This window comes from Phytophthora cinnamomi, assembly GCF_018691715.1.
Source record: "Phytophthora cinnamomi strain GKB4 chromosome Unknown Contig16, whole genome shotgun sequence".
Taxonomy (NCBI): Eukaryota; Oomycota; class Peronosporomycetes; order Peronosporales; family Peronosporaceae; genus Phytophthora; species Phytophthora cinnamomi.
In genome coordinates, this window is record NW_027150949.1 from 1,122,375 (window position 1) to 1,149,108 (window position 26,734).

A 26,734-nucleotide genomic window follows, 5' to 3' on the forward strand; every position below is an offset into this window, starting at 1 on the left:
GCGAGATGGCTCTCATTCTTTGCGGAGTATAACTTCCGGGTCGAATACAAACCCGGAAGATTGAACGTGGTGGCCGACGCGTTATCACGTCGGCCGGACTATGCAGAAGCTGTTGACGTCAATGCCATTGACGCCATGCGATCGAGCAAACCCACATCATCTCTGTTGGATGATGTGAAGGCCGCGTACGCGCACGACGCGGACGCGAAGCTCTTGCTGGCCTATGGCACAGCGCCTTCTGACAAGTCCCGTCAGAAGCTGCCCAAGCACCTTCGAGCGCGTGCACACCGCTTTCGTGTGCACGACGGACTACTGCTTTATAATGCAGTCGACGACAACGCGGATCGCGTTGTCGTGCCAAATGACCATGACCTGCGACTCAGGATCATGTACGAGTATCATGATGCCCCGACTGCGGGACATCTCGGACGTGAGAAGACTTACGTCCTTCTCACGCGCGACTTCTACTGGCACCACCAGTATAAGTGGGTGCGCAAGTACATCCGTGCTTGCGAGGTATGCCAACGCGTGAAGCCTGCGCCATTCGCACAGGCTCCACTGCAATCACTACCGACTCCGTCGGAGTGTTGGAAGTCCATGTCTTTGGGCTTCATCTTTGGTCTTCCCCCGGATAGCGGAGGGAACACCGGTGTTGTGGTCTTTGTAGACTGCTTCAGCAAGATGGTACATCTTGCTGCAGTGCCGGCAGAAGTGTCCGCGAAGCAGACGGCCCGTCTGTTCGTCGACATGGTGTTCAAACACCATGGCATGCCGACCGACATCGCGTCGGACAGAGACCCGCGCTTCACAGCGCACTTGTGGCAAGAAGTGTTTACACTTCTTGGGAGCCAGCTTTCCATGTCGACTGCGGATCATCCGCAGACGGACGGTCAAACCGAGCGCGTGAATCGCGTGCTCGTCGATGTGTTGAAGAGCTACGCTCACTCGTTCCAATACTGGAGCGAGTGCCTATCGATGGCAGAGTTTGCCATCAATAACTCAGTGCATGCCTCAACAGGGCATACACCGTTCTACGTGAATGCCATGCGGCACCCACGCCTACCGAGTTTACTCGGAGTGATGGCTCCCACTTTAAGTGGGGGAGGATCTACGACTGCAATACAGCAGCCGCAGAAAACCGCTGACACTTGCACAGTGTCAGCTGCAACAATGGACAAACCACATGAGTCTGCGCAGGGCGCAGACTCCCTAACAACATGGCTTAACGACCACGGGTCTGCGCAGGGCGCAGACACCGCAAGAAACCACGCAGAGGCCGGGCCTCTAGCGGAGAGCGAGCTGAATGACTTCAGCTCGGATGCAATCAGTTTCATCACCAAAAGACAAGCCGTGATTCGGTTTGTCCAAGACATAATAGCAGCTTCTGTTGATCAACAGAAGCTGAACGCAGACAATGCGGGCAGAGGCAACACAAATGAATTTAAAGTTGGTTCATTAGTTTTGTTAGCTACACAAAACCTGCCTAGACATGCAGTTTCGGATTTCGGAGCAAGCAAGCTTGCTCCGCGCTTCATCGGGCCGTTCACTGTGTTGGCACGGCACGGCAACGCATACACGCTAGACATACCGTCTAGCATGCGCCTCAATCCGACCTTTTACGTCGGACGGCTGAAGCCATACCGGCAGCACGAGCCATCTAGCTCGGCTGACCCGAAGCCTCGGCAGGAGCCGAGGCAGAAGCGGAGGACTTGGCCTCGGCGACGAGCAACCTCTCCTCCAGCGCGCGGACGCGCTGGAGCAACCCTTCATCTGGGTCCCCAGCTCGACCTGGATATTCGAGGCGGTCTGCGAGACCGCCGCGACTTGGGCCTTCTGGTTCGCCAGCTCCTGTTTTAGGGCGGCGAACTCAGCGCCCTGCAGACGCTCCACGACGGTCACCCGGTCGTGGAGAGGCGCATACTGATCAGCCCGGGGCTGATCATACCCGGGGCGTGTTCCCACCCCCGCCACCGCCGATCCGTGACGCCCACGGCTCAACCCGCTGGATTGTTGAGCGGATTGTTGACCATAGTATCCCGAAAACGAACCCTCAAGGGGCTCGTTTTCGTATTCGTTGGAGAGGATTTCCTTCCCATCGAGATACATGGGAGCCGCGGAACGTCTTGCTGGAGGACGTTCCGGAAATGGTGAGGGCGTACGAGGAGCAGTACGCACTGGCACAGCGGAAGTAGAGCGAGCGCTGCGATCATCGCCAGCGCCCGAACCCTCACGTGCTAAGAACTTAGCACGGAGCTCTTTGAGACTCTCGGGCACACGGAACGACGTGTACCCGTTCAGGTCGCGGTCGCTCAGGCGGACCGCGCCTGGAAAGCACTTCGTGCACTGAAAGCCCTCGGGCACAGCGCACGGCACATGTGCCTCCTCAGCAGCAACATGAAGTTGCTCCAGCTTTCCACGCTTCGAGTACGTCTCGAAGCGATCACGCGCTTGCTTAATCCGATCACGGTAAGCACTCGGTTTCTTGTTGAAGTTTTCAACAAAGGCGTTCCAGCTTTGACAAAGTGCCTGCCATTCGGGCACTTTGCTGCGAGAAGAGGTCTTCTTGCTTTGAAACCATCGGAGCTCATGAAAGAGTCCGATGTAGTAATCGCGCCTTTGATGCGTTTCCGCATCAAAGTGCAGCTCGGCGGCCACAGCGTCATCTTTGATGGCGCTGCATACGTACAGCGGCACCTCATTCGGAGGTACCGAGTTCCCAAACTGGTCCGAAATCTCGGACGCGGACGGCATCCACGGATCACGCGCTGCAGGCGCAGCGCGCGGAGAACTGAGAGCCCCAGCCGAAGCGAGTGGGGTATCACTCTCAGTACGCGAACGCTTCGAGCTCGAAGCGTCCGATTCGTCCCCTTCACGCGGGCGAATGTTCTTGGCGTGAGGGTCGAGCGATTCGCTCGACACTGAGTCTTTACGCTTTGAGGGCGAGTCCTCCTCGCCCTCCATGTCTTCATCGTCGTCGTCGAAGTCGACGACGTCACCGTACTTCGCCTTCTGGCGTTCGAAGTAGTCGTCGATGGAGAGATGACTCCCCATCGACTTTGCGGACTTCTTCTGAGGCGCGCTCATCGTTGAATGAGCGCGGATTTCTTCTCCAAACGCGGAGAATTGACGAATGGTCAATTCCAAAGATTGACGTGCGGAGACCCCGCGCGTCTAACCTTAAGGGGGGGATGGTGTAACGGGGTTACACGTACAAGTGGCTGCAAGCCACTTGTGAATTTAACAGATAGGTTATCTGTTAAACGTTTTGGATACTTCCTCACATTGGTGTAAGACACACCGATGGATACATTGAAGTGGACCACCATAGTGAGTGGTCCACACATACCCAAAAGATCCTATTGGTAGAAAGCAGCATCTTTCTACCAATCAGAGACATGCATATTAGCGGGGCTCTGACAGCCAGCCGCTGCCAACCCTTTCATAGATGATAAACAGTTTTTAGCAGATTTTAGAGGAAGATCAATTTACAAACAATACAGTTCTCATTTTACCTCAAACTAGCTACTTGGAGTCTTGTCTAAAGTTAACTTATATTTGTGTATTCAAATATAATTAACCTAAGTAAATACTAAGTACTTACGCTTCCTCATACACGTTGCGCAACGTGTAAGCTAAAGTAGTGAGTCAAGTTAGACCCACTACAATGTGCGCCGATATCGCTAGCAACGCCCCTGCCCCACGCATGGTGCGCTTCCCGCCTGAAGGCCAAATGACACGCGAGCATCGCGTCTTCTGAAGATCTCAAAATCTGTTGACGAATTCGAAATTTTGTCCGAGTTACGTGGTACATTTACACCTGCTTTTGTACTAATATGAGGCATTTGAACACGACCAGATTAAACGATTTTAGTGAGGTTTTGGAAGTTCGTTTTCGCACAGAGTGTGAAATCGGCTAATCTACGTCACCTAACCCCAGCATTAAAATTGATTCCATAAAACACTTTTAGAATGGTTATGGAAGGCGCCCAATCAAATCACCCCAAAATCCCGGTTTTGATTCGCTCATAGAGCCGCTATTTCTATGCCAGTCACTTCGTAAAATGGAGGCCCCGTCAGAGCCTCCCCCAGAGCCGCCCGCAGTTGACTCGCCACTGCGCCCCCTCTCGGACTCCCCGCCAGCCGACTCGGCGCTGCAGCACACAGAGGAGTCTGCCATTGCGAGCCTCGTTGACGAGGTCTTTTCCCAGCCATCCCAGCGTCGAATGCACTACTCTATGAAGCAGAAATGACACGCACTTATAGCAACTGAAGGTCTCAGTGAGCGCAAAGCTGCACGGTCGCAAAAAATTCCTCGGTGGACACTCAATGGATGGCGGAAGAAGAAGGAGGACATTGTTGCGTTCAGAGGCAGCGAGAAGACGCTTTCACGATCACAATTTCGGCATGGGAATCAATCGAGGCCAACACAGTCACGAAAGCGTTCAACAAGGCGCTCAACACCAACTATAAAAATACAGCTGCCTCTTCGTAATTCGTTGCTGATGCAAATCTTGAGGGGAAAAAGGATTTCGCTACCTGACAGATGGTTCAATAAGTAAGGTGGCAGTTGCATTCTGTCCGTTGCTGTACGCAGAAGGCTGCTAACGTTGCGGCAGATGGCACTTCAAAGCCATGCGTAGATTCAACGTATTTTGTTACATGTATAATGAATGATACGTGCGCACAGTACACTACACTGTAACAAGATTACTGACAATTGGCATCCTGGTTGCTTACGCTGCGTCGCATCTGCGCACAAGCAGCGATGCAGCAACTCCTTGTTTTGCCTCCCCAGCGTCTGAGACTCAGACTGTAACCAGCCACCCAACGCTGCAATGCGTCAGAGCTACTTGCTCCTGATAGTTGTTGCCTTCGTCGCCAACACCCAGAGTTTCACTACAGCTGAAACGATCTTTATGTCTGCACAAAGAAGCCTCAGACGCAACCTTAACGTGGACACCGGAGATGCTGAGAGCGACGAGCGCAGAAGGCTGCTAACGTTGCGGCAGATGGCACTTCAAAGCCATGCGTAGATTCAACGTATTTTGTTACATGTATAATGAATGATACGTGCGCACAGTACACTACACTGTAACAAGATTACTGACAATTGGCATCCTGGTTGCTTACGCTGCGTCGCATCTGCGCACAAGCAGCGATGCAGCAACTCCTTGTTTTGCCTCCCCAGCGTCTGAGACTCAGACTGTAACCAGCCACCCAACGCTGCAATGCGTCAGAGCTACTTGCTCCTGATAGTTGTTGCCTTCGTCGCCAACACCCAGAGTTTCACTACAGCTGAAACGATCTTTATGTCTGCACAAAGAAGCCTCAGACGCAACCTTAACGTGGACACCGGAGATGCTGAGAGCGACGAGCGCAGAAGGCTGCTAACGTTGCGGCAGATGGCACTTCAAAGCCATGCGTAGATTCAACGTATTTTGTTACATGTATAATGAATGATACGTGCGCACAGTACACTACACTGTAACAAGATTACTGACAATTGGCATCCTGGTTGCTTACGCTGCGTCGCATCTGCGCACAAGTAGCGATGCAGCAACTCCTTGTTTTGCCTCCCCAGCGTCTGAGACTCAGACTGTAATCAGCCACCCAACGCTGCAATGCGTCAGAGCTACTTGCTCCTGATAGTTGTTGCCTTCGTCGCCAACACCCAGAGTTTCACTACAGCCGAAACGATCTTTATGACTGCACAAAGGAGCCTCAGACGCAACCTTAACGTGGACACCGGAGATGCTGAGAGCGAAGAGCGAGTGAACCCGCTGAATCTCGGCACAGCCACCAGGTTTTCCAATAAGGAAGTCGGTGTTATCAAGAATCTGAAGGAGAATCCGGCCTTGACCAAGACGCTGAGCAGTAGTCCCTCACTTCTCAAGCGTTTCGAGAACAACCCTGAGCTTGTCAAAACCGTCCATAGCTTGCAAAAGAACACGGTTCTAATGGAGAGGATGGAGACTTTGGCAAAGAGCCCTTCGATTAACAATCTCAAGACTGCGATCAGGAGGAATCCTAGTGCGCTCACCGAGAAAAACGTGGAGAAACTCGGTGCAGCCGTGCTGAAACGTTCCGGCAAAGTAAGCGATCCCTACGCGGGAGTTCCATTCGCCTGTGGCGTGATGCTTTTGCTGATTCTTGCCGGTGCGATTACACTCTCGGTAACCGCAGGATCAAGATTTTAAATGAGGCCATGACTCGATGTCGAGACACAAGAAATCGACACGTCAACCACTTTCATTTGCAAAAATATTGTGCTCAAATTGAAGACTTAGCTGAGGATGCATGTGTTGTGTTGTATTTTCCTCATTTGTTCGGAGATCGACGATTTACTCGACACAAATGATGACTTCAATGTGATCTACCGCTGGACCGGGCTGCGCAGATTCAAGTATGCACCCTGTAGGTGCAATGGGTAACAGTCTATTTGCATGAGTAGCTAGATTCCTACATGTCCTGGCAGTGCTGGACGTTTTCTCGCTTCCTTAGCAGGCTCCAAACAAAAATGAATCATTTCTCACAGTTACTCTCAAGTCCTCAAGTCTCTTCCACTCTCCAACTTCAACTACTACCTCCGTTCGGAAATAGATGACCATTTCCAATCATATTTCAGCCTCTCCAACATAATTCCCCTTCTAAACAATTCGAGTTTGAATTCTGAATCTCCCGCGTTTTCCCCGCTCACTGGCCACCACACACTGCTGGCCCCCGCACACTGGCTTCTGGATTCATTTCGAAAGTTGGTGGATGAGGGACATTACGGATAGTGAACGCCAGGCCGTCTGGGAAACCCTACTGCTTCGCAGCGTAGGAGGCGTGCTACACGTGGGGAGATCGTCCGGGTTGCAATGTACTTCCACGTGAGCCGCCAAGTTGTCGAGCGCATTGGAAGCGTGGAATCAACTCGATGGGAGATCGAGTAGCAGCTGTGGTCAAGTCAAGAAAGAGTGCAAGATGGACCGCCGCCCGCTGCCCCTGCCAACCGCCAGGACGACTCTCGCCCCCCCCCCCAACCTCGCCGACGCCACGCGCTGACGCTGCTGCGCCGCGGCCTGGAACGCCGGATTCGACCTTTCGTTGCCCGGACCGATTCCCCCCGTGTCTCGCATGTACATGCGCTACGTGCCCCGCGCTCGACTTGGTGCGCGTCGTGTGCTGGAAGCGATGCGGGATCCGACGACGATGGAGGGCTCGGTTGCTGACGATGAGCGTGAGGCGAAGGCTGAGAGCGACGCTTGGACGGAGGACTCGCGCTTCCCGCTGCCAGCGCCCATGGAGCATATCATGAACTCTGATGGTGGAAATGATTACCGGCTCGAACATTTGCTAAGAACAAACTGATGCGAACGGACAGTCTTCCAACGTCATTGCCATGCGATGCAACATCTCTCAGCAAGTGGGATCCTCGTAGCACCCGAAGTAAGTGCCCCTCAAGTATGAAGTGAGATCTTAGATCCATTTTTGTGCGGCGGAACAAGAATGCCTGCGCCTCTCTGGACTGTGTCTTGCTTAGTGTCAACTCTAGATCTCCAGCCCTCCCACATTTTAAACGCCTGCGCCTCTCTAGACTATGCCTCGCTTGGTGTCAACTCTAGATCTCCAGCACTCCCACAATTTTATAATCAGGAAAATGTACGAGGCGGAGCGCTGCGCAAAAAAAAAAAAAATGGTCATCTATTTCCGAACGGAGGTAGTACTGCCTCTACCAGCTCACCAACCTTCACCTCTCCTTGCTCCGACAAGTTTGCACTCGGCTGACTGAGCCCCGAGGAGTGCAACAAGTTGAGTAGTGAGCTTGAAGCAGCTTGAAGTCGGCCTGGAGTTCCTTCAGGGCTTGCAGCATTTCCACCTCCCGCTCCTCCACTTTCTGTAATCGTGCTTGCCATGACGGTGCCTGCTGAGGTTTTGGTATACGATAGAACTGGGTCGGAGTCGGTTTGGAACATGCACCGCAGCTCATACTGGATTCAAAGTCCTCGACAAAGCCTTGCCCGACGCAACCTTTCTTCCACCAACGCTCTCGCAAGGCCACGAGCTGCTCGCGAGTATTCGTCCCAATCCCAAACTGTAGCGTGGTGTCCTCACATATTAACGTCTATGGCTGTGTAGATTATTTCCGCCGCCTCCCTAGCTGTCATTATCGGGGAAATTGTGGGCAATGGGTTCTGGCCTTCGCGCATACCTCAGCAATGGCTTCAGGGATGTACAACCTGCGCACCAACTCTAAAAGTGGGCAGCACGATTGCTTTTACTCTAGCTCTCCACGTACGAAGAGAGCATGTCGACGACTGAACACTACCTGGAAAATCTCTTAAGAACGCACATTTCGACGTGAGTAATTGCGCACACGTGCGCCACGCGCTGATAATGTTAGGCGTGTTTTATGTCATTTTATCTGCCGGGTTTTCTTGCTCTTTTATTAGTGGCCTACGTCCTTTTGTTCCCACTCAAGCTGGCTTACCCTGGCGAACACAAGTTTGCCAATGTCGATGCTGTGAGTGGTATTTTGTTTTCGCTGGATGTGCTGCTGACACTCCACATAGACTACGTGGCCCCAGTAGAAACAACCGTGATGTCACGTTGGTCCATAGTTGGAAACTACCTGAAAACCCACCTCGTCGTCGACGTGGTCGTGGCAGTGCCACTTATCATCGCAGCAATGGTGCACACACATCGGTGGGAAGTGGATGGCATTCGACCTGGAACGCTGAGTATCAAGCGCCTTGTATATTTCATGCGTTTCGTGCGCATGCTCGTGCAACGAATCCGGAAGGGAAAACAGTTTCTGGGCTTGGCTTTTGTACTCCCGATACTCGCATCTTCTTCGCATTGCAGGCATTGTTACTGTACTCGTTTGCATCGCGCACTACAGCGCTTGTGTTTGGACCGTCTTGTTACGAGAAGCAGACGAAGTCGACGAAGTCGTCACGCCGTGGCAAAATCAATACTCAGCAAGCTTCCATGCAACACTGCTGCTCCTGGAGGTGGACACGGATCAAATCTTTTCGCGTCATTCTCTGTTCTGGTTGGCTCCATCGTACTCACCATCATCTTCGGTCACGCCACTATTCTCCTGGCCAACTTTAACGCCAACTTCACCAACAACCAGCACAATATGGAAGAGGTTTACGCTATGACAAGCAAGCTTCAGCTGCCTACTCAACCGCGAGAACGAATCCGCGAGTACTACGAGCATCTTTGGCAGTCTCGACGGTGGCATTGTGCAGTTATCCAAGGAGTTGTCACACACGCGCTTGGACTCGAAGTTGTGCTGTTCAAATGCATGGAGCTCGTCATGCTCGTGCCGTTCTGGAAAGACTGTACGCCTGACTTCGAGAAACAGATCATGCTTCGGCACGATGTGCGCGCGTTGCAGCAACGGCGGGCGCGAACCATCTGCTTCTTTCACGGATGGAGCGATAGGCGGCCGCAGGATATTGTGCGATTTCGCCTTTTGCCGAGCTGGAAGCATCTTAATGGATTGCAGGTCTTGTAGCCTTCGCAGAATAGCAACCTCCCGCTCCTCTATTTGCTGCAGAAGCGTCTTCAACGGTGTACAATGTTGAGGCTGTGAAACCTGGAGGCTTGATCTGTTGAAGACTGCGCGACGGTTAGTGTTTCATCCTGTGTAGCGCCATCCGTATCACTGCGACTTGTGCTGTGGAACCAAGTCCCTTTGTTGCGATCATCAGCAGTCTTCAGGACGTGGCACGCGAAGAAGTTCTTTCAGCCTGGCAACTAATGATTTTCACCTGCTTCTTCAATTTTTGGCGTTGACGTTCACGCAACGCAACCAGTTGCTCACGAATGTTGACACCAACGCCAAACTTCAGTGTGGGGTCCTGCCGATCCATGTTGATGGCCGCGAAGATCCAATCCGCAGCCTGACGAGTGGTTACCTCTGATGGAAGGAATAGTGGAGCCCCACCAGCTCTCGCACACGTCTCTGCTATTCCTTCAGGACTATACACCAGAGGTCCGCCAATACAGTATGATATTGAATTGGATCCACCGGCTGCCACTAATAAAATCTGCAATTTTAAGTTAAACAATAATAAAATTTGCCGCAATTTATATTGTATTGGTACAGAAATGGTACAACTTATATCACTTTACAGAGGGATATAGCAGTTGAGATCGCAATTTTCAAGAGAGTAGGCTCAATCTAATGGTGCCAGCTGGGAGTTGAACGGCGCCATCAACAGGTTCAGGGAACCCCAGGCGCAAAACTGTCCTGATCCCGTCACTATTAAGATTAAACTCGGTTGATCGGCGATAGAGGTGCTGGTAGTGGTGTCAAATGAGCAGCTCAAACGGGGAATGTATGGGCTGATCGCACGCACACGTGGAAATAAATATCGTTCCGGAGGCGTATGGCAGTGTAGATGCGCCATAGAAGGATCTCACAAAAATGGCGCCATTCGTCATGGACATCGCGGTCGTACGGGAAGATCAGCAGCTTCCACCCCAGGGAGCATCGAAAATCTGGAGCCCATGGTTCTGTCACAACACCTGGACGGGGTCACACTCGAAGAAGCAATACGTAGCAGCCTCTATAGCCTGGCAGCCAGGGCGCACACAGTGTTGCGCCAGCGGTGATACTGCACTCAAGTGACCCTGGCCTATAGACTGGAGGTTTATTGGCTAGACTTTCATTTGCCAGTGGGCACTTTTTACAAATTTATTGCCAATAATTGGGTCAATTTATATTGTATTGAGGTCAGTGTTGGCCAGTAATAAAAATATATATTGAAAAAACTGATTATTTATTGTATTGCACTATTTTTTTCCGACCTCTGCTATACACCGTCAGCGCGAGCTCTAGCAGTGGACAGCGCGTTTGGTCAGTCTTATAGCTCTGCATGTACGATGTAAGCATGTCGACGATGACGACGATTTTCTGAGTACCATGTCAATACACTCTGGAAGTTTGATCTCGAGAGTACACACACTTCGACGTGGGTGATGGCTCGAATATTGGCTGCTCGTTGGTAGTTCTTGAGAGGAGTGCGAGATCTCCAAAGACTTGATCCCGAGAGACGACGATTTCGTATTCTTTTCGCCCATGCTTGACGCTGAGCTTCAGTCAACTCGTACGCTGACTGGTGAGTGCCATCGTCGGCGTATCCGCCATTCCAATACATATTTCGACGGCGGTCAGTTAGACCGCCATGAAACGCGACCCGTATTCGGCCCTGTCCGCTTCGTGCTCCAGCCAATTCTATGATAGTTACTTGCTGGAATTGGTTGAAGGAACGGCTAAGCTCGCCTCGGTTCACCACGTGCGGGGGAAGAAAGCAGCACCAAGCACTCCCCGACACGCTGCGCCGACCAACATTTCTGGAGGAGACCAAACAAGCCGTCCTAGGACGACGTCGGTGTCTTCGCCACGCCAGAATACTCAGACTCCTACACACAGCAGCACAGCACAACGCACAACGCACAACGCCCAGCAATTCAACGAAAGCCTCTCGTGTCCTCCGAGAGTCCAGCATATATTATGGCAGCCCAGTCCAGCCAAGGCGTGGGCGTGAGCGTCGGTCGGCCCTGATCCTTGCTACTCCGTCTTGACGCCCTTCTGGCACACGTAGATGTAGTGCACGGCGTTGGCGTCGGCCTCCGAGACCTGCACGGCGCTCACCGTGGGCTTGGGCACCGTGTGCACCGTGACCTTCCACTGCAGCTCCTTGTTCTCGAGGTAGCTGAGCCGGTTGTCGGGCACGCCGTAGGACACGATGAGGTAGACGCCGTTGGGCTTGAGCACGCGGTGGATCTCCTGGCACATCTTGGCCACGTTGGCGGTGGAGCCCTCGCCGCAGAGCACCGAGTCCATCGTGCCCTTGTCCACCACGGCGTCGTACGTCTCGTCCGCGAAGTCCAGCGAGCACATGTTCATCTTCTGCCACTGGAGCTGCTCCACGCGGTCCTCGTACTTGGCGGCCATCTGCTTCACGACGATCTCCGACACGTCCACGTTCATGAGCTTCTGGTAGCCGTCGTTCACCATCTCCTCCGACAGCCGCGAGTTGCCCGCGCCCGCCATGAGCACGGCGTCCGTCTTCTTCACGTACTGGTTCAGCAGCTCCTTGAGTCCGCCGTAGCGCTGGTACCAGTCGAACTGCTCCGAGTCCCTGCGGTTAACAACAACAAGAGGGGGCAAAAGGTCAAGAAGGCGTCGTATCTTGTGAGATCCGGGGCGTCTGGAGGCGGGACACGCGTGGCTGGACAGAGGAAGCGCAGCAGCACACACGTACTTGGTGTAGCGCTCGTCCCAGTAGCTCGCCTTGCCGTACTGCGCCATCGTCCGCGGTCTGCGCGCTTGATCTGCGGGGTCGGGCGCGTTTGGCTCGGAAAAAGTGAAAGTGAAACCACTGTTCCAAGCGGCGGTACCGGTGTGTACCGGTACAAGAGTGCACCCATGCGGTAGGGCAGGATTCTCCCAATGCGTTTTGGTAGTGCGGGAAATCCACACAATCTGACCCTATTTTAGTGAAGGGTCGCGTGAGAGTCGGTAAAACCGGTAAACCGATCGATCCACTCTGAAGCCATTTCCGAAAAAAAAAAGTATCCGGAAAATAGATCCGAATTCAGTCCACATTTTCGACGCTACTGCACTGCGCAGGCCTGGCTCGTGGCGTGGTTCTCCTGGCGGTCGTGGCCGCTGCTGCTCGCACGCGGAGACTGGAGAGACGACGACGCTGCAGACCGGAAGTTGACCTGGAAGACGGCGCACACGGGGCGGTGGTCGGACGAGCGGAAGTCCGTCTGGCTGCGGTAGCTCAGCAGCTCCACGTCGTGCAGCTTGTCGTTGGACAGGAACAGCACGCGGTCGGTCCAGGACGGGATGCGCTGCTTGGCGGACGAGTCGTACGCGTCGCTGCGCTTGTCGAACTTGTAGGTGGGGCGGAAGTGCAGCTGGCCCTCGCGGAAGTGCGCGAACACGCGGCCGGCTTGCATCTCGCGCTGCAGCTGGTCGTTGGCCAGCAGCACCTCGTGCTGGTTGCGCAGCAGCAGCGTGTCCACCATGCGCCGCGTGCCGTTGATGCGGTAGTTCAGGTCTCCGTACCAGAAGACGCGGTCGAAGCGCTCGCACACGGTGCGCTTGTTCGCGGCGCCGGCGCCTACGGTCGGGATCGAGAACCGGTTCGCAGAGGTGCGGCCGAGGCCATTCAAGCCTGGACTGGGGGCGACCGCCGAGGAGCTCGTTGGGGACGATATTGCCCCGGTGGGCGACAACTTGAGTTCGTGGCTGATCCGGTGGAAGTTTTCGTTCCGTCGGGCGACGTTGCGTTGGTGCGCCTCGAAGTGGCAGTTGATGAACGCGAAGCTCGTAGCGCCCACGGTGAAGGAGATGCCGACGCCTCCTTTGTTGCCCAGTTGGTTGCCAAGACCGGTGGCCACGGCGTCGGACTGAATGTTACCGAGTAGCGGAAGCAGACTTGAGTGCACGAAGACGATGTTGTGGATGGCCGTGAGCGCGTGGGATGACACGAGAACGTAGTCGCCCCCCAACGTGGTTCTCAGTTGACCCTCCCATGACTTTTTCGACGTGAAGACGACACTTTTTGCGATCGAGTTCACGCACTCTTCACTGCCGACGGCAACGATGTGGTATTTGTTGAGTCGGATCCACTGACGTAGGTCGTCCGTAGGCTTCTTTGCGTGCATATTCCAGGTGCCGCAAAACACTCGAAGCCTACCCCGCGAAAGAAATTCCGTGTGCGTCACGGTTTTCTCTAACGCCGTGGATAGTTGATTCAGCTCCTGCCAATCATCCAGCAACTCCAGGTCGATCTCTTGAGGCCACTCCCCGATCTCGTCAGGGTCTTCGTAAACCCCCATTTCGACATTTTCAGGGGACCGGGAATTTCGCTTCCGCCGTCTTCGTCGTCTCTCCGTGTCGGAAATCGGCATCTTCTTCCGCACCAACACACCACGAGCTCTCGTCTGAATCTTGACAACAGCTTCCTGTTGCAGTTCCTGGAGCGCCTCCTCCTTCAGCTCTTCATCCAACTCGACTTGTCTTTGATGAGCTGCAGCGCGACCATGAACACCACGAATTCGTGCCTGGATTCTCGTCGCCATATAGTGGTGAAGCTCGCCATAATGCTTATCGCCTTCACTGCGTGGCGGTAATAAGGTGGACGATGGGCCACTACTGATATGAGAATGACTGCGTGACATCTGCCCGGTGTGACGACGACGTTTAGGTCGACGTTCTCGTGAAGGCCGAGCTGTCCGGCTAGTATGCCTTGAATGCTGTGAGCGTCGTTGGAGTTTTCTCTCTGGTTCGGACGCCGATGACGAGCTTGGGCTTGAACTTGAGCTTGAACAGGAACACGAGCACGATGAACATGAAGCGGCGGAATCGGAGTTGGAGGAGCACGAGCAGGATGAAGAACAGGCGGGCGAATGAGAAGAAGTCGAGCTGCGACGACGTGGCGGCGTTCCTGGTTGTTTAACAGGAAGTACCAGGGGAGATACAAAGGGCTCGGATTTTTGATACTCTTTAGGTGAAGGAGGTGAATTTGTTTTCCTTTCTTCGTTGCCACCACGGGAAGTATCGGGGTCTCGAAGAATACCAAGTGCCTCGACAGTAGGCCGTTCAGGCTCCGATTGATAGGTGCCGTCGTAGCAAGTTGTAGAGAATTCAGTTGCTTGTTCTTGTGGCAATTGTGGAGGCGGATCGATTACTTCTTCCGCAAAAACCCGAGGCGATTGTCGGAACATCGTCTTGCACTTCTTGAATTTCTTTTTTAGCGCCTTCTGAATGGTAGTAGCTGCGGCGTTTGCGTTCTTGGTCAGCGGGGAACTTTTCATGTTTTTCGGCTTCAACTCTGGCGTAGGTGAGTAATTGTCTGGTGATTGTAGATACAGCGGATCTCCTTCGTCGGCCGCTTGCGGTATCTTAAAAAGCAACGAGGTGTCTTCACTATTCACCTGACCACACGTTACTCCTTCAATCGCCTCCACAGCGAACCGATCTGTGTCAGATGCAGAGGTGGTTGCATCGTGCGCTTTAGCTTCAATCTTCTCTTCCTTGCACTCGACTTCCAAGCGCGCCAACGATTGCGTCGAAGTGGACGTATCGATCAACACCTTCGGGGGGTCCACTGCGGGAAAATCGTGGTCCATCATTTGAAGCAACTCGCGCTTCTGCTTCTTCTCATCCTGACGCCGTTGTTTCTCAGCATTCCGCTGATGTGCATGAGCACGCCGCTCTGCCTTTTTCTTCCGAAGCAACTCCTTCTGCCGTTGCGCCTTGGCAGCTTCGAGCGATGGGGCCGAAGCAGTCGCCTTTAGCTGTCGAGAGGAGAAGGACCCATCTAAAAGATCGCGGGAGCTGTCGGTGTGAGGTTCATCCTCGTGCTTTTGCGCCGACGAAGCGTCAATCTCCACCCCGACACGATTGCGGGGCATGAGTCTACCGAGAAGCTCCAGTGGTCGAAGAGGGCAGTTATTGCCCGACAGACGATCGCAACGCTTCAACATAATAATAAATAGACCGGTGTGAGACGACGACAAACCAACAAACACTTCACAGAAATTTAGGTATTCAAGTACTACACGGGTTGTCGCTACACGATGAGAAATATGTAAGCAGTGCAAGGCAACAAACCGGCCAGGGCTTGCCCCAGTTATCCCTTCAGCGTGATAATCGCCACGTTGATGAACGGCGCCAGGAAGTACACAAGCACCATGAACAGGATGCAGCAGAAGCAGCACGTGAGCCGGTTGCAGATGGCAGGACCGAGCAGGTCGTTGAGCACCTTGAACGGGTTGAGGGAGAACGAGAGGCGCCCAGCAGGAGGAGGCAAGTACGGCGAGTTGTTCGGCGACGACCGACCCATGCCCACCGGGTTTTTCTTCGCGTTTTCGGCAGGAACCAATTCCAGCGAGATGCATACCTCGCCCATGCGCTCCTTTTCGTTGGTCTTGTGGTCGTGCCTTAGCAGCTGCAGCCATTTTGAATCAGCCGGGTCGTCGTCATCCCAGAGGCCTGTAGCCTCTCTGATCTTCTTCACCGCAGCATCATCATCTGAGGTGGCCTTCTTTTTCTTCTTCCTTGTTTCATCGTCATCTTCGTAACACTGGACATTCGTTTTGAGTTTGTATGCTTGACGGAAGAAGACCCCGAGATCCACTGTGGCCACGCCAATTGCATCGTTTGCAGACAGCACGTCCTTATCCCAGCCTTGAATGTGGAAGTATGGCATCTTGGTGTTAGTTTGCTTATGACCCAGTGTAATAGGGAACTTCATACGCCAGTTGAACGATCCCTTGCCCTTTTTGGCGCGCCAATGGATATCCGTTTCTTGATAATTTGAACCTTCCATCCAGCAGCGGAAGAACAAATCGTTCATATCCTCCATAGTGTCGAATGAAGGCACATTGCGCGCCTTCCACACTACAACACGAAGCTCCATATCGACTGGGGGTGGCAGCGAAATGTCGATTGGTGGATAGTCGTGGGCTTGAGCAGGACTCAGAATGTCAATCCATAATTTGATTGTGCCCATTGGAGCTCGCGATGTCGGAATGTTGAGGGTCCGTGTCTCGAGCGGCTTCAAACGCAACCGACTGGACGTTTCGTACATTTTACCCATCGCTTGCCATCGCTTGTCGAACAATCGGTCCTCGAGATCAATCATCGTTTTGCCGATCAGATCATCGCCTCCAATGAGATCGTGATCCATGGCTTCAATTGTCAGCATGCTAGCACCTGGAAGCTTCGTGTTGATCACGAACATCTTGTAAAAGTCCGGGTCGGTAGTGTCTTCGATGTAGTTCTTGCGATCGCTGATCTTCTTGTCACCTAGCTTCAAACGTAGGTAAGGGTCCGACTTTCCAGGGCGACCATTCAAACCAATATCCATCGGTGCAAAGCCAATTCCATCCAATACGTAGATACGCACTTCGTATGGAAGTGTTTGCAGCAGCGTATCGAAGTCCAGCAATGGTTTCTCGTCTTCACGCTCAATAACACGGATCAAACCCTTGAAATATCCAGCCATCTTGTATATGCCAACGTCGTCACCAACACCGCGCGACTTCTTGGCGAATGGATTGATCGCTGCCAGGAGAGACGACTTCTTTTTCTTCTGACCAATGTGCAATCCGTACTTCTCAAATGGTGTCGTTTTTGTCTCGGATTCCAAGTCGCCATCAAGCAGCTCGCGGTGCTTGAGATATTTCTTCGAATCTGGATCATCATCTTCGCCTGCTATTGTTGAACGACGAGATGATCCCTCTTCAAAGTTAGGGTCGAAATCTACACCCATACTCTTCAACGCGCCAAATACACCCGCTCCGTTATCGACCGACTCGACCGAGGGGAGGTCGGGTTTAGCTACTCTTCCCAAGAGGGGTGCGTCGTCGGCCCATTCGTCAGCTGACTCGAGTTCGACTTCAGCGAATGTATCATTCTGAGGCGGGCGATAGTGTTTTGACCATGGGATCTTGGAGCTCATTTCAATCGAAGCTGACCCGATGATAGGCGTCTGGAAGCCACCGAGACGCGTGTCCTTCACGATAATGTTCAATCGAGGCGCGAAGTGTGCATTTTCAGGCAGTTCAACCTCTTTCACGATACGTTGCAGGAAATTCGGGTTACTCCCGGACGGCCGCTTGGACTTTTCGGTTATCATTTCTTGGGACGCGTGGTCCTTACCTCCGAGCACGAATTCAATAAACGGTAGCTGAACTGGCAAGAACTGGTAAGGCTCCATGTTGCGAAGTCCGAGCACGGTGATTTCCAGAAAAGCCTTGCGGTTTCTCGGCAAAATCGGAATCGCTCGAGGTACCTTTTCATCGGGGAACTGCTTACGAATTAGCTCCAAAGATGCCAGAATCTCGCCTTCGCAATCTCCTGGCTCTTGGAACATGATTGGATGCCATTTGGGGTCCGGAAGAGCTTCTAGGTGACCACTTGACAACTGCTCTGATGTTCGAATATGTGCTTCCGCAAGGTTAAGTGCGGCTAATCCAACAAAGTCGTTGGTATCAAAGTCATCGTAATCCATGACGCGTAGCATCACCTGGGGTGCGTATTTGAGTGCCGGTAAATTTACATCGAAATAAATTGTTTCGTACCACAACGGATCTCTTGTCTTTTTCTTTGTGGAGGTCACCTTTTCCTTCTCTCCCATGCATCGGATGACAAGGAATGGATCCAACAAACCGTTCGAATCAGCAGGCGGAAGACGACGACCCTGGTATATGTGAACGCGGAGCTGGTAAGGGATACGCTTGTTGACAGCATCCAGCTCGGAGCGATCCCATGCTGTCTGCATCGCCATATCTTCTGTTCCAAAGCCCATGCGAACCAATACGTTACCTGGAAAAGTCTCGTCCTCCAGAGCATCGATTGCTTGATCTTCTTTCATCAGAAGCCATTCAACGTCGGTATTGAACCCGCCATGATCTTCCAAAAGCTCCTTGGCAGTAAAACGGCGGAAGCACACGGCCTTGCGGGTGTCCCCTTCTCCCCTGCAAAGATACAGGAAAATGTCGGGCACTTGAGATAGATCTTCGGGGAGAAGCATCTTTTCGCTTTCTTCCATGTTATTCCATTCAACCACACCGTTCACATTACGAGTACGAGACGATGCGATCTCATTTAGACCACACGACATCACCAACTGCATCTTCGATTTTTGTCCAGGGCGCTTAGAGCTCAAGAAGGACGGAATCTGGCTTCCCCACACAAAGTGGGCTCGCATACGATAGATGCGTTCGCGGGGGTACAAGTCGCGAGGGATGCGCTTGGTGTTGCGTTTTTGGTTCGTCTCATCAAACTCGTTGTCCTCGTTTTTCAAAATACGAAAGCTGATCAGAAGACGTCCACGATATGTGCTGGCGATGTCGGGATACGTGTTCATTTGCTTCTTCATAGAATCGCCAATACCAACCGACTTCAAGCGCAAAGGAGCGCCGTAAATATTGGCCCAGAACGGTGACACTTTACCACCCATCGCTTTCACGAGTTTCAAACTCTGGTAGACATAGCCCACTAGTTCGTCTGATCCCACCTGATCCCAATCATAGACAGCCAGCTGAATCGAGTCAGCCATTGATGGTTCGCGGATAACAAGCATCAGCTCTTCGTTGAAGGTTGGGCAGAGCTCGTCACGCCGACCCTTCTTCGTGCGCACACGGGTCCGAATCGCATCGCCGCCAGCAATAGAACCCTTGATGTATGCATCGAGGCCTCCTCTTCCTACCACAGCAACATCCATCGGCGGCAAGTCCTCAGCTACATGGATGGTCGCTCCCAAGAAGTGAACCTGCTGAGTAACACTTGGTGGCATGATAACGTCATTCATATCGGTACTCGCTCCTTCGCCGAACGGTGATGGGGGAGGAATAAGCTTGTCGCCAGGTCCGATAATCGAAACGGACGCTCGCAAGTATCCCTGAATACCTTGGTTCGTTGTATTCGTAATGTCCGTCAGACCAATCCAGACGTTTGCCAGCTGGTGGTTTGCCTGCGAGTAAATATATGACACATCAAACTGGGCTCCACCGATGAGCTCAGCGCGCTGGAGTGTGTTCGCATCCATAACGCTCAGACGCACGTATCCCATCTCGACCTCGGACTTATCAAGGTTACGGAACGGGAAGATCAGCAGGTCGTCCCAGAAACAGCTGAGCATTTGCTTCTTCACCGCAGTCTGCTGCTTCTCCCCGAACACTTCAACATACACGACGGGGTCCGACGTGCCGGTCGAGTCCTTCGGTACGAGGTCGCGGGCTTCAATGATGTGCACCTGGACGTTGTAGTCGCCCGACTTGATCTCAAAGCTGCTGAGCTCGGACAAGATGGCCGCCTGCTTCTCAGCCTTCTCCTCCCTCTCCTTTTTCAGCTCCTCCTCCGACTTCTTCTTGACGTCTCCATCACTAATCTCCACGCCGTCGTCGTCGTTCGAGTCGTAGTCCTTATCCGGCACGCCGAAGCTCGGCAAGAACGTCGACTTCTTCTTCTTGGCGGCAATCTCTCGTGCCTCGGCGTCGTACGTCCACAGCAGCGTCAGCTGGAGCGTGCCGCGCTCCTGCTTGTCCTTCTTGCCTTTCTTCCCTCCCAGCTCCACCGTCACCTCCTTGGCCACATTGGGCTGCAGATCCTTCAGCGACACGTCGGCCTTGCCCATGAAGTCGTTGATCGTAATGTCGTAGTCCTCCACCAAGACGGCCAGGCTGCCCTTCAAGTCCGGGGCGAAGAAGCCGAACTTCTCGTTCCACTGGGGCCTCAGCGTCTTCTCCTTCTTGGTGGACTCGTGCTTCTGCCCGTTGAACGTAAAGAACACGATGGGGTCGCTGGTCGTGCCGTTGTTGTCCATGCCCAGCAGGCCCTTGCCGGACTTGAGCGTCACGTAGAGCAGGTTGGGCGGCTCGCTGCTGGCCGCCGCCGGCGGCTTCTGCTCCAGCCCCGTGACGAGCACGCCCGATCCCCTGCCCAGATGCGACTCGACGGGCGCCAGCTTCTCCAGCACCACGTGCAGCTCGCCCTTCGAGTCCTTCTTCATCTTGTCGTGCTTGGTGAGCTGGAACCAGTTGTCCAGCGGCTCGCGCAGCGACAGCAGCAGCGCCACGGGGATGTCCACGACGCCCAGCACGTCGTCGCTGTAGAAGGCGCCGTCCGAGTCCGACAGCAGCAGGCGCAGCGTCGTGGCCACGCGCAGGTCCAGGCGGTCGCCCACGATGAACGTCTCGCGCCACTGCGGGCTCAGCGTCTTCTTCACGACCTTGGTCTTGAAGCTGCCGCCCGCGGCCAGCGCCTGGCCCTTGGAGTCCAGCAGCGTCATGGTCACGTACGGGTCGCTCGTGCCCCCGGCGTCGGCCGCCAGGATGCCGCGCGCCTCCACGATGTTCACGCGCACGCCGCCGAGCGACGCCATGGCTGCGGCTGGGGAGCGCGACGCGACGAGTGCGGAATGCGGAATGCGGAATGCAGAGTGAATGCGGAGTGCGGAGGGCCGCGCCCGCCCGTCTGGGTACATGAGTTTTCAGCTCAGGCTGCTGCGACCGACTGAAGTTCAAAGGATCGTTGGTTTGCGCGTAGGTCAGGTTTCGATTATCTTGATTAAAGTATGTAGGCTCAGGGCACTTGCTTGATTATGAAGTTCGAAAGCCGTGTACACATACATCAGACCATGCAGTCCCTCGACTAGAGTTGTTAGAGCTTGGTACGCTTCTTCGATGAACGCCCAGCTCTCGAGATCGTCTTCTGCTCTGTTTTCGCGGCCTTTTTCACTGCGCGAGGTCGCGCCAGCTTTGTTTTTTCTCGTGCAGCTTGCTCACCCGCCCGAGCCTGCTTTTCCAGCGAACACTTCGCTTTCTCGTTTTCGCACGCTTCCTTGATCCTCTACCTCTCAGCCGCGCGCGCAGCCTTATCCTTTACCTCTTGCGCCTTTGCCGCTGCTTTAGCTTCCTCGGCAGCAACGAACATGTTGCAGTCGAGCAAGTCTACGTACCGCTCATGAAGATACTTATCACTTTCTTCTTTGCTGTTTTGGCGCCACCGTGTGGCGCGACAGGAGATTAACACCGTTTAGGGCGTCCATGTTTAAATCCAGCTCTTGTGAAACTCGTCGCTGGCGTTCAGAAACTTCAACTCGCTGGTTGGCCACGTTACCCCATGATGATCGAGACGTGAGGCACTGCCTAGGGCAGCGTATCGCGCGACACGAAAGGTTGGATGGGCCGCTATCCACCGCTGTAGATATCCGTGCAGAGTCCGATAGTGCACAATCTGTTCAACACCTTTGGAGCTCTCTTCGACGCCTTTGCCACCTTCTGAGAGATACACAAGTTGAGGCCCAGTCTTTACGTCGAGCGGCACAAGTCAATTACACCGCTGCCGAAGCAGCTCTCGAGACACACCATAGGCTTCCGTTGCAAAGCGTATGCTCATCCCGTCATTAACTGCAGTCACTGCTGCGATCTGAGTATCAAGCGAGGTTTTATTCTTTGCTGCCCCCTTCCTGGGCTCCTTAGATTTGCTTGAACTCATTGCGCGCGCCCTACCGATCGTTGTGTGTGTTTGGGGGGGGGGGGCAAGCAAAAGCTGGTTTGAAAGAAGGATTCGCGTCTTTTTGATAGAGGCACGTGGATTGCAACAAGGCTATTTTTTTAAATGAGGTAGTTACGATGCGCACAAAATGGTGCCTCTTTAACCTTATTGACTTGAGTTTGTATGTGAAGCCACTGTCCTGATATACGCCCAGACCTGAAATATATCTGGCACGGAAATGTAGAGGAAACTTGGATCGAGTCGGTAGCAGGAGCCAGTGGCGCTATTTTCAGGTTCGACTAGCCAATCAGCGCGTGGGAAAGACTGGCTACCGAAAGTGTACCCAACGGTCGTTTTTGACATGGTGTATGGCAAGGGGTTAACAAGTTGGACGCTCCTTTGATGTACGATCCTCTGCGGCCTGTGCAATGCGACTGGCGATCGACTTGTCCTCCGCGCATTTTCGTCTTGCATGGAGGAGACTCGCTAGCCTAAATCAGGCGTGTTGTTTCTTCTTACTTGCGCATTGCTAGGTAGCGGTGGCAGGATCGAGGTAGCAAATGGCAGGAACCGACTTTACACTGCCGTACATGTAGTCCGTCAAACCACATGCACCCGTCGCGAAAGGTACTACACTCTTCAACCAAGCGCTTCGCTCTGACTTCCAGCACAGCTCGCTCATTTTCAAGACCCGGATGCTGTTGTCGTCGACAGCAAGTTGCCTGCTGCGGGTGCTGTGGGCCCCCCACGCCTCTCGCTCGTCCGGAGCAGCTACGAGGCGACTCGCTTCTCCATCTTCTCTAGCTGCACTGGACATTTGCCTTGTGTACCACTTGGTGTATGATCCGGACGCCGTGTTCCTAGAGCACGAGAAGCACCTGATGGTTCCGTTCGAGTTCCGGATCCCCATGGAAGGCGAAGCGTGCCGGAGGCTGCGGGAGGGTAACCCGAGCGTGGGCAGATACGCTCGCTGGTTCCGCAGGCACTGGAGGAGGGGAGGACACAAGATTGACGGGAAACAGTACCGGGAGCTCGACGAGATGGGCTTCGCCTGGGACCGACACCAGTACAAATGGGACCGCCTCCTCCTCCCGGGACTGCAGAGACACTACGAGCTCAACGGACACACCAAGATGCCCGCCAACTTCCGCATCCCGGAGGGGTTTTCCGACTGGCCTGATCACTTGCGGGGGGGGGGGGGGCACCAGAGGCAGAATGGCCGAAGGATGCGTCTAACGGCGATCAAGTTCGAGCTGAAGATTCTGGTCGGCAAGTGGAAAGCCCGCGTTGAGCCGCTGCTGTAGAACTTTCGGAGGACGAGTTACACCCGCAAAGTACCGCGCGACTGCGTGATCCCACGGAACTCTCGTTGACACGAGAAAGACTGGAACCAGGTCGTGCGGATGAATCGACAGAAGTGGGATGCTGCCAAGAATTTGTGCGTGCTTCTAACCCGCTGTGACAGACATTATTCGAAACGAACGATTCGAAGTCATCGTCCGGTGGAGACTTATATTGTCGTAGACACAAATGTAACGTTGAGTTCCGCCGCACAGGTGGCCTCTAAGAAGGGATTCAAGTGAGATGGTGCGATATCTAGGTCGGTGTCATCAAATTCGTTTCGTCCATGGCGTATTTTCAACAGGATGGCGATGCTGTACTTTTGTGTGCTACCCAACTTTCGCTTCGTTATTCCGTGTTTGGTGCGTCAACTCGTTCGCGAGTTATGGCACTTGAGACTACGCCCTCGAGCCGATAATATTATATCAGAGGTCGAGGCAAGAATCGAACTACTACAGCGTATTCAACGACGAACAGCTCGAAGACGTTTCGTGGGGTGGTCGTGCTTCTTGTTTGGAAGCAGTACGTATTTATGACCGACAACCACTTCTTCCCACAACGTCGGACGAGGTTGGCGTAACTACCTTACTGTGTGTCTTCCCACGTCAGACGAGTTTGGCGAAAATACCTTACTGTGTGTCGTCTTACTTTGCTTGCATGTAGTCCCACGTTTTGACACTGCTCAATTCGCGAACCAGCTAACCAGCTAACCAGCTCCACGACTCGACTCGACTGCGTCCTCTCCGGTATGCTGATAGAAGGCCCAACCACCACCGAAGTCGAAGTGATTGCTGCAGGAACCCCTGCGCATGAAAAAGGAAATGACAACCCCTCCACTATCACCTCCTCCCCGTTCCGTGAAACTACCCCCGATGTGCTTCTTTCTCGCTTCCAAAGCAATTACTACATATCAAGACGTCACTCCGTGCAATCAGCCGCAGGGGTGGTGCATCCGATTGAAGAGGCCGTCGGAGAGACGTCTGCCAACACAGTCAGCCACTCGAAAAAGATACAACGACGAAGCTCTACCACTCGCGGCAAATTGCAGACACCCAAGGTGATATTCAACAGTTTCAGTCGAGCTGGGACAGCACCTAAAGCTTCAAATACTGCAAACGAAGATGGCCATGCAGGTGTACGAACTGCGGTGAAGGACTTGCCGTACGAGGAGATGATGCTGCGATTCCAGCTCCGTCAACTGCAGCGAACTGCATCGGGGACAACAATACGTTCTGAGGGCAAGCGAGGCTCGTTAATTTCAAGCCATGATCCTGAGACCGGCACGGCTAGACGTAGCACCGGACCTCACGGTGCTGTACAATATGAGACCAAGCAACAGCAACACCATTTACAATCGCAACTCCACATCAGCGCAGGCGATATAGGACGCATTAGTGCTGACGAGGCCAATTTGGGGAGCCCAGGCGCACATCTTGACGTCCGTGCGGGCGATCATCTCGCATCACGTCCCCATGAAAACATTGACGACGCTCAAGGGCCAGATAGGCCACTCAGTTTGGGGCTTGCAAGACTGCAACCATGGTACCAGAGCCTACTCACGCCAATTTCACCATTTTCTGAGTTCTCACAAGCTCGCTATGTGGTGATTGTGGCGGTGGCAATGGCGTACGTTGTATTTTTCCCTCTCGGAATCGCATTTCCTCATCAGCAACAGTTCACATACGGCGATGCTTCTGTTGGAATTTTGCTCGGTCTCGACGTATTCCTTACACTTCACACAAGTTACGTACGAAAAGATGGTACAGTGGTTTTCTCGCACCAAGAAATTGCCCTCCACTATCTCAAAAATCGCTTCGTGCCTGATGTATTGCTTTCGGTGCCTTTGATTGTAAACCTTGACGACGATACTAAAAAGCATATTCGTGGGTCCTGGGTGCACTCCTTGCTCGATGTCTTGACTGCGGAGCGACTCGTACATGTGGCAAGACTTGTGCGCATGATTTGGCTGGTTCGCTTAAACGAGTTAGGAAACGGGAACTTTTGGGCGTGGCTGCTTTACTCCCGATACTCGCACCTTCTTCGAATAGTTGCAATCATCACCATGCTCGTCTGTATTGCGCACTACATCGCTTGTGTGTGGACCGTGCTGTTAGAGGAAGCAGATGAGTATGATGAACCCGCCACACCATGGCGAGATCAATACTCTACAAGCTTCTATACAGCGTTGCTACTACTGCAAGGGGAAGGCGTCCACACTGACACGGTAGGTCAGAACCTGTTTGCTTCACTGTGCGTTCTCGTTGGTTCCATCGTTCTCGCTGTCGTATTTGGCCACGTTGCCATTCTAGTGGCCAATTTCAATGCTAATTCGACTACTTACCAGCGTAAAAGGGAGGAGGTTTTCGCAATGACAGCCAAGTTACAGCTTCCAGCTCAATTACGCGAGCGAATTCATGAGTACTACGAGCATCTATGGCACGAATACGAGTGTCTCGACGGAGAAATTGTGCAGTTTTCCAAAGAGTTATCACACACACTCGGACTTGAGGTTGTGCTCTTCAAATACATGGAGGTTGTGATGCACGTGCCATTCTGGAAAGACTGCACGCCTGACTTTCAGCAACAACTCATGCTTCGTCTCGATGTGCGCGTGTATCTGCCCAACGACCTCATCATGCGGGAGGGCGAGGTAGACGATGGGTTCTACATGGTGAATCGCGGTTATTGCGAGCTCACTCGGCCTCTGAATTGTTTTGAGAGGGTCACGAACACAATGGGGAATTTCGCTAATGGCTTTAACACCAGTCGAAGTAATGGTAGCCGTCGACGATACTCCGTATTATCTGTGGGTGGTCTCGACGAAGTGCACCGGCAATCCGCCTATGAACTGAATCCAGCTCAACGTCTATCCTACAGCAATATTGGGCGTCGAGGAGCGAATGGATACGAGGTTATGCTCACACGAGGTCAAGCGTTTGGTGATCTCGCGCTTCTGATGAACTATCAACGCCTAGCGAACGTCACAGCCACCACGCATGTTGAAATGTGCATCCTCTCACGAACCAACTTCCAGGACGTGCTTACCAGATACCCTGAAGACCGCAAACGCGTTGTTGCGGATATGCTCACGTCTTATATGCAGAGTTACGAAGCGAACCAGACGCAGTGCCCACTACTTGAGCTTGTCCACAAGCTATACAGTCCGGAGGCTATCGCGGAGCTATGTGCGAAGGCTGGCACCCCGACTCCACTACCCCTGGATACAAAATTGACAGCTCGTCAAGCTGCTGAACGAATCTATAAAGCCATCGATGTGGGGCTGCAGGATTCGACCCTTAAGTTTGGAATTGGGTCGAACGTCCGCGACCAACTGATAGATTTACGCGACAGGCTTCGCATGAAGACTCA

At 53.3% G+C, this 26,734-nt stretch overlaps 3 protein-coding genes across 4 annotated transcripts; all 3 read right to left on the reverse strand.

Moving 5' to 3' along the window:
- Positions 1-11,569: 11,569 nt before the first annotated feature.
- IUM83_02479 (putative methyltransferase) lies at positions 11,570-14,025 on the reverse strand (the record flags this gene model as incomplete). Of its 2 annotated transcripts, none has more annotated exons than XM_067926404.1 (2): positions 11,570-12,143; positions 12,695-14,025. In XM_067926404.1, the coding sequence occupies 2 exons, from the start codon at positions 14,023-14,025 to the stop codon at positions 11,570-11,572; spliced, it is 1,905 nt and encodes a 634-aa protein (XP_067796448.1). The 2 variants fall into 2 exon arrangements, with proteins under 2 accessions (XP_067796448.1, XP_067796449.1); XM_067926403.1 differs by lacking the exon at positions 12,695-14,025 and adding an exon at positions 12,267-12,313.
- A 229-nt stretch (positions 14,026-14,254) lies between these two features.
- IUM83_02480 (Inositol polyphosphate 5-phosphatase) lies at positions 14,255-15,432 on the reverse strand (the record flags this gene model as incomplete). Its single annotated transcript, XM_067926405.1, has 2 exons — positions 14,255-14,462; positions 14,963-15,432. 2 exons carry the CDS (start codon positions 15,430-15,432, stop codon positions 14,255-14,257), a joined length of 678 nt encoding a protein of 225 aa, XP_067796477.1.
- A 218-nt stretch (positions 15,433-15,650) lies between these two features.
- Positions 15,651-20,909, reverse strand: IUM83_02481 (Inositol polyphosphate 5-phosphatase; the record flags this gene model as incomplete). Its single annotated transcript, XM_067926406.1, has 1 exon — positions 15,651-20,909. The coding sequence occupies one exon, from the start codon at positions 20,907-20,909 to the stop codon at positions 15,651-15,653; it is 5,259 nt and encodes a 1,752-aa protein (XP_067796657.1).
- Positions 20,910-26,734: the final 5,825 nt, after the last annotated feature.